Genomic DNA, 12,045 nt, shown 5'->3' on the forward strand with positions numbered 1-12,045 from the left:
CGGAGCAGAAGCAGGAGCTCAGAGGCCATTGGGAGGTTGGGGTGTAGGTTCTTTTGGGTCTCTCCCTATCAGGTCACCATGGCTTGGCCTTGACTTTCCATCAAAGGCTACAGCTCCAATCAGGCAGCCCCCTGCTTACAGCTACTCTCCCTGCTCTCAGCAGCTTGAGAGCTTCCTGTTGGTTCTAGCCTGGGGATACTGAACTCCTGCCACTTTGCCTCCCCCCTTAGTTTCCTTTAATCCTGTTCCTACTGTTATTAAATTCCCTTTGAGTGACCCTCTGTCTCCCAATGGGACCCTGACAGATAGACACTTTGCATCAGCTGTCACATTCTTACAGGTTGGCATCATCCCATTTTACAGACATCCAAATGGGTAAATAATTTGCCTAATATCATAAAGCTAGTGAGCAGAAAGGCCTGGATTCAATGTGGCCTCTGTAAGGACTGAATTCATGTCACGACTCTGGTCTTGTGAGCCCTTGACTCTAATCACAGCACAGAGTCCAGTATCACTTAGTAAGACAGCTCTAGCAGAGACTTTGGCCTGTCTGCACAATCTACTTCCTAGAGAGAGGGAGAAGGTGGGCAGAGAACTGGATTCTAGCTGTGTGACCTTGAGCAAGCCTCTTAACCTCCACCCCTGGCCTCTTATCCTTAAAGGCTCTCAGAATGCACTGTGATGATAAGAACCTGGTAGAAATGGGTGCTGTTATTAGTACTGATGTTGCAGAGATTCACTTGCATTTAAAACAATTTCCTTTGTTGCCTATAAAATACCAAAGTGCATCTTGGCTCTGACCGCAGTCACATCCTCCCTCAACTTTGGATTGTCTATCCAGGAAAATGCCTTTTGCCGGAGGTTAGCACTCAGGCAATGAATGCCAGATATGGCAACTTGGGCCAGCAGACCCCTCGTGGGCATGGCTGTCAGGGCTGCCCCATCCACTCAGCCAGAGTCAAAGTCGAGGAGAAATGGAAGGAACCAACTCAGTTTGGTTCCGCATGCGTTGCCCGAGTCCCCACTGTGTGCTGCGTGCAAGGTGGTGTCTTCCGAGTGGGTGAGGAGGGACAGGACCAACAGCCCTGCCCTGGGAGTCATTCGGGTCTGGTTTCCAGTCTGTTTCTGCCACAGAGCAGATGCCCACACCCAAGCTGTGCAATCTCTTTAAACCTCAGCTTCCCTATCTGGAAAATGGGGGTGGTCACCTATCCTAGAGGGCTAGTGGGAGGTCTCAATAAACAGATTCATTTAAAACCACCCCTCACAGGGCCCAAGAGTGACTCATTTAGAGCCCTGGGATGTTGTCATTGCATTACTGTCGTTATTAAAGCCAGCAGGGCACGGTTGGGGAGGCACCGCCAATGCAGACTCCTGCTGTCCCCTCCCTCACATCCTGGAGAAGTTTCATAACCTTGAGAGCCCCAGTTCACTCATCTGGAAATGGGTAGTAATGGCATTTACTTTGTGAGTTGTGATACTAGTTAAGGCAATGTTGGTACACTAGAGGTGATCAATAATTCTTAAGCCACCATCGGTCCTTCCTGCCTGACTACCATCGGCTGACTCTCACTCATTGGCTAAAGCAGCACTGTGTCACCTCCTCCAGGAAGGCTTCACTGATCACGCCACTCCCACCTTGAGGCTTTGATTTTCCTTTACGTTCCATGGCCCCTGCTCTTCGAGGGTCTCTTTTCTTATCTGACTCCCTCACCAGACTTGAGTCCCTTTTAAGGTCTGTGTTTCTGGCACACAGTGGAGGATCTGCTGTGTGTTTGAAATGAATACTAGATGCATGAGGGAAAGGCTGAAGGCATGATGGGTGAATGCTGAGTGCTTTCTCCATGTTGGAGACAGGCTGCTCAGAACAGGCCATCTCCTTGTGAATTTTCTTGTTAACCAGAGTCCAGGCGGAGAACCATTCCAGGTGTTTCAGACAGAGGGAATTCAGTACAGGGAGCTGGTTATACAGGTGATGGAGGAGCTAAGTTGCAAAACGGAACAGTGAGGCCACCCAGAGATCAGCAATGGCAAGAGGATGTGGTCACCCCTAGAACCAGCACATAACGGGAGACAGAGAAGTCACCAGCCCAGGAGCTGGGGCCACCTTGTCAAGGCTGGATCACTCTGGTGGTCCTGCCTGATGGAGCCACAGACGGGATGCAGCCACTGCTGGAGCTGTCATCCCAGGAAACAAGAGAGGCAGATAAATACGATGGCTTCTCCCATCCCATCACCTGCCAATCTCCCATCGCACCTTCCTTAAAGGGTCAGCTCGCTCTCCTCCCTGCACACACACACACACACACACACGCACACACACAGACGCACATATGCACACACACGAACATACACACACGAACATGCACATAAAAACACGCAATGCACACACACGCACAAACATGCAATCACACAAACGTGCACACACACATGCATATACACACCTGCACACACCTGCACATATGCACAGGCACACAATGCACAACGCGCACGCACACAGACACACACGCATACCAGCAACACAAAGCAGAACAGGGAAGGACAAGAAATAGATCTGAGGGCAAACAGGCAAATGCCTAACACAAGGCTCAATACACAATGGGGAATTCAAAAGCATGCCACAGTGCCTTATAGCTTGTCTACAAAAACACTTGGGAGTCAGAGGCACCAAGGTGGATCTCTGAGCCTTTCGTCAAGGTTCTTGGACTCCTAGCTGAGGTCCTCAGAAGCCTGGCTTGCATCGGTCATTCTGGGATGTCTCTCTGGTCCCAGGGACCATGCTTCCCTTTTACAAACTCTCTTACTTCCGTGTATGCCCGTCTTGGCTCCTGCTGTATTTAGTTCCTTCCTCCATATTCTCTGGAACACTGAAGCAGCCCCCTTTCCTAATCGGGGGTCTTATTCCCAGACCCTCTTCCCTCTCATCGATCTTACCCTGGGTAATAGATAAATCATCCCAAAGCTCAGCTCTGAACCGGTCACCTCCTTGATCAAAAACTTTCCATAGCTTTCTCTTGCCTACAAAATAAAGTCTGACTTCCTACGTTTGATCACAAAGCATCAGTGATCTAGCTCCAACCTTATTTTCCACTATTCCCATTATAGAGTCTCTGCTCCCCTCGAACTGAGCTGCTACTTACCCTCTGCTACATCCCAGCTTGTGCTTTTCTTTGGCAGAGGCCCATCTTCCCCCTCTTTGATTTTAAATTCTACCTGTGCTTGAAGTTTTGGTTCACATCACACTTCGCATTCCTGATAGAAGAGTGACTTTTTCCCTCCCACCTCTGAATCCCTGTAGCATTTTATCTGAACTCATGACACTCACCACTTTCTAGTTTGCCCTGGAATTATTGATGTGCACAGCTTATCTTCCTGCTAAGGTTTTAGAGGGTAGAGACCACGGCATTTTTAGCTTTATGGTTCCTATAGCATCCAACATACAGTAGGTATTCTGAAATTTTTGTTGCATAAATGGCTGTACCTTCAAATAAATGAATGAATGGGTAAACGGACATACATACAAAAGAATTAATGGGTGAATGAACAAGACGGGCAATCCTGGGTTCCCACAGAGCAGGCTACTCCAGCCAGCCTGAAAGTGGATGCAGCTTTACATGGCTAATCAGCTAGTTACAGGGAGGAGCCAGACCCTCTGGACCTGTTCTAGGAGGGCCACTGTCTGGGGGAGCGGCTGCGGGCACAGCCACAGATCTTCAGCCTACTGTAGCCAACCCCAGAACCCAGCTGCCCAGCCCCATGGAGAGCCTCACATCAATGTAGTTGGCGTTGATGTAGTCGGAGTGTGGGTCTCCATCCAGCACCAGCAGCCTCACTCGAGAATGGTCATCTGCAGAGAGAGAGCAGAAAACAAGGGGATGGGGGATGAGAAGGCTTCGGGTGAGTCTGCCCTGCTTCAGAGCCACCATTTATCAATCAGCATGTGCCAGGCACCATGCTACTGACAGACACGCTCTCATTTAACCCCTAGCATCACCCTCAGTTATTATCCCCATTTACGGATGAGGAAATTGAGGCTTAGGGAGATGACTGTGCCTTAGAAAAGGGCCTGTATATGCTTCTCTTTTTTTCCACCTGCCCTTCTGATTCTGATTTTGTCATTACCTACCGGGGAGAGTGCCCTGCTTCTTTAAATCTCAGTGATTTTGTCATTAAAATGGGGACGGAAATGCCTTCTCCAGAGGACAACACAGGAAAGACCATATGAAGACACTCAGGAAGCGAGAAATGTTAGATCCAAATTAATATGCCCCATTTTCATGCTTGCTTAAAACTGGCACATTTACCTATTTTCCACAAGTGCACAAACGCTTGCCTTTTGCCTCTTGGAATATTGCTGCAAACAGACCGTCGGCCACATATTGTTATCAATGTTATCATTCAAGTGAAGCCGACTAAATCATTAGATTAAAAGAGGTCATCAATAACTAAAAATTGTGTTACAGAGAATACCATTTCAAAAACGATCTAGGCACAAACAAGATTTGCAGGCTTTAGTCAATGGCACGCTTACTTCAAATAACACCAAATTGAAATGATTAAAAGAAAAACCCATTACAGCAGAAGAATCAGGCTAATCCTTTACAGTCAATTAAAGTGAGCTCCCATACGCTAGAGGACACGCAAACAGAACACCTGGGTTGGGTCTGGTGGGGGGAGGGGCTCAGCTTTCTGTCCCCGTCACTATGCACGTATCACCGCGTGTTGCTGCATCCACTGGCCAGGCCACCTTACTCTAGGTCAGGGCTAGGGCTCCCCATAAGTGGAATGGAGAACTCTGGGCACCCCCAAGGGTTTCTGGGGATCAAGGAAGTCGGGTCACCAAATCCCATTAGCTTTTTCCAGAACTTGGCAGTTTACAAGGCCACCTGTTACTACTAACTGGAACCCCCATGAACAGGGACATTAGGTGTTTTGCTCCTTGTTCCATCCTCCGCATGCACCTGTGACAGGTACTCAGTAAGTACTTGGTGAGTATATGAATGGATTATCTCATTGGACTCGCAAAGTGACCCTGGGAGAGAAGTAAGATGGATGCTGTTAACCTTTGTTACAAATGAGGAAACTGAGGCTCCCAAGGATTGACTGGCCACATGGCCAGTGGATGGTGGAGCTTGGAAGAGTGGGGTTCTCTTAACTCTGAGCTCAGACACTCCTGATTCCCCAGAGGGGCCTAAGCAGGATAGTAGAAAGTACTTCGAGGGTACACAGCAGAGGGAATTAATGACAGAGAAGTGGTTACCTGGGTGATGGAAGGGTTGAGAGGCTAAAGGGAGGAGGGAGAAGTAACTCAGAGATAAACATCAACAAGAAGACACTGCCTCCCCAGGATCGGTGGGACAGAGGGAGGAAGCCAGGGCACCAGAGCCCAGGGGTGGGGGCCACCTGTGGAAGCTGGAGCTGCAGTGGGCCTCTCTGGTGGGAGCTGGAGAAAAGGAGGAGACTCCCTCACTGTTCAAGAAGGTGCCTCTGATTGGGACAGAGAGGGAGAAATACCCCGGCTTCTTCCTTTCTCCCACCTTCCAATCTCCCACCAGTGCACGTCATTGGCCAAACAGCAGCCAGCTGACGAGAGGCTGAGAAACGCAACCTGCAAGGGTCAGATCCCTACGATGGAAAGTTGAGCAGGAAAAGGCAAGGAATGGGACCAAGCATGGACAAGCAGGCCGGGGCTGGACAGGACACCACCCCACATCCATTCATTCATTAACTAATTAATCAATTCAAAAATAGTTAAGTGAGCATCTGCCATACGGCAGGCACTGTGCTAGATACTGAGCTACACCGGATGCCATGTTTCTTACTCATCATGGGGAAGAGTTTCCGTGGAATCAACCAGAGGGAGTGCGGGGGAGGTCTAAGTGATCCCTTTCGGTGGGTGGCGGAGTGGGGTGTGAAGTGGGGAAGGAGTTTGAAGCTAATCTTTATGGAGTTGATGGTAGATACCAGAGGCTTCACATACATTATCTCACTCAATCATTTATTCCTCCAAATTGCTCCACAGGTTATTATACTAATGATGTAGTATTTTTATTCTTCCCATTTCACAGATGAAGAAACTGGGGCTCAGAGAGATTACGCAAGTTTCCAACATTACACAGCCTACAAGTGGCTGGGATTCTATCTTAGGACTGTCTGACCCTGAATCCCTGCTCTGTTCACACGATGTGCTGTCCCTGGACTTCTAGCATCTCAACAGGTACTGCAGTCTGTGCAAGTGTCTGGTCCCCAGCTCCTGCAGTGGGACGTCCTGGGGCACATCCACCCAGCAGGGGTTCAGACAAGACCCAGCAGCTGACTCTGAGCTCAGACTGTTAAGCCTTGTTACCAGCGGTTACCAAAACTGTAAGGCTCAAAAAAGTGAAAAATGTGTAATGTGTTTTCACTCATTGGTCTCACTAATGACTCATCGATTCAAAAAATCTCCTTTATTTATTGAATTATGCCTGCCCTTGAAGTCTAAAGCACTGGAAACAGATCTTCTGGTGTAAAACGTTGAAAGGGAATTTTCATTAATATAAAACAAAATTGAAAGTCTGAAAGCAAATATGATTAACAAGAAAAAGAAAAGAAAGAAACTTATTTCTTTTAGTTAAATATTCTTAAAGATGAGAGGTGCCTCTAACCACTAGATGATGGCATTTGTCAATATCACCTTTATTCATTTATTAAGAACAAATTCACTGAGCACCTACTACACACAGGCTTGTTGAAGGGACTTGGAAAGTGTTTTCCAAGTGCTCAGGGAGTTTGTCAATGTAGTGGGGTAGATAGACTGTACAGAGAAGTGAAATTTCAAGGTCTAGAAAGTGGGGACTAGAGGGCTTTGTGAAGTGATATGTGAATGAGGAACTGAAAGTAAGGCTTGACCAATGGACAATGAGGAAGGGTCTTTCCGTCAGAGAGAACAGCAAGAGAGCAGAGGTCCTGGAAAAGCAAGCATACTGGCGACCTGCAAACAGTTTCTTGTCTTGTGAACATGGAATGGGAGGCAATTAGCAGTGGGAGAAGAGGCAGGTGGGGGTTAGATTGAAGAGGGCTTTCTATGTCCTATTCAGGTACTTAGATGCAAGTCACCATGCCGGGCTCTGAAGAGCATCCAAATAGAGACTATCTTCTGAGACTGTGAAAGGGTACTTTAGTACAAAATGATCAAGATTTATTCCCACATGGGCTAACCTGTGGCAAGTAGGACAGCAGACGCGGTGATGGGAGGTCTGAAGCTCTGGGTCAGATCTGGGTTCAGATCTTAGCTCCATCACTTAGCAAGTCAGTTGATCTCTCTAAGCCTTGGTTTTCTTAGGAAAATGCTATATGGCTCAATACTATATAGCTCACAGAATGTTGGGAGGATTAAATGAGAAAATGCAGGCATGAAAAGTGTGAGGACTTTAAGAGAATGAAAAGATGAGCCACAGATTGGGAGAAAACGTTTGAAAAAGACTACCCGATAAAGGAGTTGGATCCACAGCATACAAAGACCTCTTAAAACTCAACAATAAGTAAACAACCCAATTAAAAAATGGGCAAATGATCTGAATGGACACCTCACGAAAAAAGATATATGGATGGCAAATAAGCATATGAAAAGATGTTCAGTATCATATGTCATTAGGAACTGCAAATTAAACCAACAAAAAGATACCTCTACTCACCTACCAGAATGGCCAAAATCCAGAACCCTGACAACACCAAATGCTGGCGAGGATGCAGAGCAACAGGAATTCTCACTTATTGCTGATGGGAAAGCAAAATGGTAGAGCCACTTTGGAAGACAGTTTGGAAATTTCTTCCAAAACTAAACACACTCTTATCATATGATCCAGCAATTACTGTCTGGTATTTACCCAAGTGAGCTGAAACTTACATCCACACAAAAACCTGCACATGAATGTTTATAGCAGGTTTACTCATAATTGCCAAAACTTAAGAAAAACCAAGATGTCCTTCAATAGGTGAATGGACAAACAAGTCATGGTACATCCATGTCTTTGGTAATATACAGAAATGAGTTCTCAAACCAGGAAAGGACATGGAGGAAACATAAACACATACTGCTAAGTGAAAAAACCCAGCCTGAAAGGCTTCATAGTGTATGATTCCAACTCTATGACATTTTGGAGAAGGCAAAACTATGGAGGCAGTAAGAAGATCCATGATTGCCAGGGACTTGGGGGGAGGGATGACTAGGTAGAGCACAGGGAACTTTTAGGGCAGTGAAACTTCTGTATAATACTGTAATTGTGGATATGTGTCACTGTACATTTTTTAAATCCTACAGAACTGCACAACACAGAGTGGACTCGAAGGTAAACTATGGACTTTAGCTAGTAATAACGGATCGCAAAGCACAGGAAGATCAGCTTGGTGCTTTGTGACCAGCTAGAAGGGTGGGATAGGGAGGGTGGGAGGAAGGGAGATGCAAGAGGGAAGAGATATGGGGATATATGTATATGTATAACTGATTCACTTTGTTATAAAGCAGAAACTAACACACCATTGTAAAGCAATTATACTCCAATAAAGATGTTGAGGAAAAAAAAAAAAAAAAAAAAAAAGAAGATGATGTGGTGTATATATATGTGATGGAATATTACTCAGCCATAAAAAAGAATGAAATTTTGCCATTTGCAACAACATAGATGGACTTGGAAGGTATTATGCTAAGTGAAATAAGTCAGACAGAGAAAGACAAATACTGTATGATATCACTTATATGTGGAATCTAAAAAATACAACAAACTAGTGATTATAACAAAAAGGAAGCAGACTCACAGATACAGAGAACAAACTAGTGGTTATCAGTGGGGAAAGGGAAAGGGGAGGGTCATTATAGGGGTAAGGGATTAAGCGGTACAAACTGTCATGTATAAAATAAGCTACAAGGATATAATGTACAACACGGAAAATAACCAATATTTTATAATAACCATAAATGGAGTATAACCTTTAAAAACTGTGAATCATTATATTGTACACTTGTAACATATAATACTGTACATCAACTAAACTTCAATAAAAAAATGAGATACTATCTTATAAAAAAAAGGATCAATATTGGTTCACCAATTGAAACAAACGTATCACACTGATGCGACATGTTAATAACAGGGGAAACTGAAGGGGGATGGGAGGTAGGAGTAAACAGGAACTCTCTGGACATTCCGCTCAATTTTTCTGAAACTAAAACTGCTCTTAAAAAAAGTGTGAGCACAGTGCCTGGTATGCAGCAGGTGCTTAATAAATGGTGATTCTGGGCTGGATGTGAGGCAGGCAGTGAGCTGATGGCGGAGACGGTTAGAAACTTAGTGCTTCCCATTTGCCCTTCTGTACAAAATGTAAATCCAACTTTCTACAGAGGCAAAGAGTTACTGTGTATATTCATGAAAGGGCAGAATTCAGCTACAGGTCCATCAGAAAGGCATTGCAAGGAGTAGCACTGCCTTCATGGTTTATTTATTCCTTCTGGGAGACGCTAATATTATTCTGTGTCCCCTTCTCCTTCTAACTTTATATAATTAGAAGGATAAAAAAAATTGTGTTTATCCACATGCACATGGAGAAAGATGGGGCAGTGGGCGATGTAAAGGAGTTTATACAAAGTAATCTACAAACAGCCCAGAAAGTTCATTATGCTCTATCTACATTTTGCAAGCTTGAGAAACAGCTAATCTGATATTCCTTGTTTGATATTCAAGACGAGTGAAGAAGTCACATAGAGGAGAAACAAACTCCTCAACGGTGAGGTAAGAGGAGGTGCAGGAGCCTGGCTTTACCCGGCTGTCAGCTGAGGTAGGAGGTGGGCCAGCACTGGCTTGCACGGAGGAGGAGAGAACCAGTGGCCACTGGTAGAGAGAAGGCATAACTGCAAAGACACGGAGATCCAAAGAGCTCCCTGGAACACAACTCAAGGGGAACAGAAACATTGCCCCTCTAGAATCAATCTGTTCCTTGTAGTTTTCGAACAAAGCCCAGTGGTAGGTTGTAAAAGTTTAACAAAGAGCTCTCTGGAGGAAGAAATGGCCCTGATCTGTAACATCTGATTTCTGTGATATAAATACTCCCACCATGACTGATTTCAAGCTACCAACGTGGTATCAACTGGCTCACAAAATTCCTGAAAAATTTAACCATCATCTCTTGCAAGCTGGTATGAATCAGTTGCAAGACGTCACTGACAGAGAACAAAGCCTGACTAGACCCCACAATGCCTTGCATGATCTGGTTTGGGACCTATTTCCCAAGTCCAGCCTCATGCCCCCCTCCCCACATATGACTGAAAACCGTGCCCTTCTTTCTGTTGCTCAAATGCATCATGTCTGCTCTGACCACAGGGGCTTTTGCACATGAAAGGAATGCCCTCAACCCCATAAGGCTGGCAACATCTCATTCTTCAGCTCAATCTTCCTCCCTCAGGAAGCCTTCTATGATCTCTCCACCCCAGGCGCTAACAGCTCCCTGTACTTGTCTTCAGAGCTCTTAGAGCAGTATTATTTCTGCGACGATCTGACTAACCATGGCTCTCCTTCGCGCCCTATTTAAGAACGGGCACCCTATTTACTGAACTCCTCTATAGTGTATGGCACATAGTAAGTGCTCAATAATTATCCGTTCAATATGTGAATTCGTATTTGTGTCTGAAAGGCTGAGAACCAGAAAGGAGCCGGTCCCTTGCTTTTAGCCATACAATTGATTTTCGGTAACCTGGCTTGGGACCCAGGCTCTTTCCTCTACACAAGGCTGGCATAGTGTGCCTGGATCCTGGGCTCAAATTCTTCCTCGCCTCATAGCTGACCCCTCACCCCACCTGCAGACCCAAGACTGGCAGCCAATCATTGCCTTCGGCACGAGAGAGGGAGGGCTTGGGAAGGCTCTGAAAGCAGACCTGAGGTCTGTCACTAACTCTATCACCCGGAGCAGATGATGTACCTTCCCGAGCCTCAGTTTACCCAATGACAACATCAAAATCCTCTCCACCTTTGCAGACTTGTTGCAAGGATGAAAAGCAGTTAGATATGAAGGCACCTGGTGTATTGTAAGAAATCAATACAAATGTGTAAATTCAGTTTTATTGTAATTCTAGACCAGTGGTTTTCAAAATATAGTTCCTTGGCCAATAGCATCAATGACATCTGGGAACTTGTTAGAAATGCAGATACTGGAGTCCCAGCCCAGACTCACTGAATCCGAAACTCTGGGGTGGAGCCCAGCAATCTGTATTTTAACAAGCCCTCCAGGAGATTCTGATGCACACTCAGGTTTCAATGTACAGACCATTTGATGTTCAGTTATTTAGCACAGGGGATGCCTTGGCTATTCAATGTCTTGGGAAAGACCAAAAGTTTTTACTGGAATTAGGCCGTGAGACTAGAGACTCACCTGTGCTGGGTGTAAGGAACAGAAATTTATCTTTGTGGAGTGCATAAGATGCTCCAGGCACCATTCTAGAAGCCTATGGATGCTACGCTATTTGATTCTCATCATAACCCATTTTGTGGCTGAGAGAATCAAGGCTCCAAGCAGTTTAACAACTTAGAAGGTGTAAGGCTGACACCTTCCTTGTAGAGTAGTGGGGTCCCTACCTCTCTGGGAACCCCAAGACGCACTGCCGCTACACCCCTCCATGCCGGTTCTGACTCTGACACTGTGTCCCATCCCACTGTGTGTCCCACCCCCCATCCCTGGCCAGGGGAGAGGATTCAGTGTCCTCCCATACGCAGGTCTAACTCTCAAAGCAAACCACAGTTCCTCCTCCTCCTCCATCATCAGAGGTAACCCATTAAGTCAGTCTTCTCAAGTCACATCCACTTAGAGAATCACTTCAGAGAGGTGGGGCGGGGAAGACAATATCATTTGGATACAGGATGTACTTTCCTCCTGTCTTCTGGGCACTGAGGAAGGTAAAGAAAAGGTGCAGTTTTTCAGAGAAGAGAGATCTGACTCATTACGATGAATTGTGGAGCTGAAAAGTCATTTCCTAGGAGTACTGGAAATGTTAAGGCCATCACGTTGCACGAGTGGAGACCG

General features: G+C 45.8%; 1 protein-coding gene across 1 annotated transcript in view; it reads right to left on the minus strand.

Moving 5' to 3' along the window:
- PTPRT (protein tyrosine phosphatase receptor type T) overlaps positions 1-12,045 on the minus strand; it is a 765,643-nt gene that overhangs the window by 48,401 nt on the left and 705,197 nt on the right. Inside the window, exon 20 of the mRNA XM_065893296.1 lies at positions 3,771-3,847. Coding sequence (XP_065749368.1) covers positions 3,771-3,847 — 77 coding nt within the window. The remainder of the gene's footprint in view (positions 1-3,770; positions 3,848-12,045) is intronic.

This window comes from Phocoena phocoena, chromosome 15 (assembly GCF_963924675.1).
Source record: "Phocoena phocoena chromosome 15, mPhoPho1.1, whole genome shotgun sequence".
In the NCBI taxonomy this organism is placed as follows: Eukaryota; Metazoa; Chordata; class Mammalia; order Artiodactyla; family Phocoenidae; genus Phocoena; species Phocoena phocoena.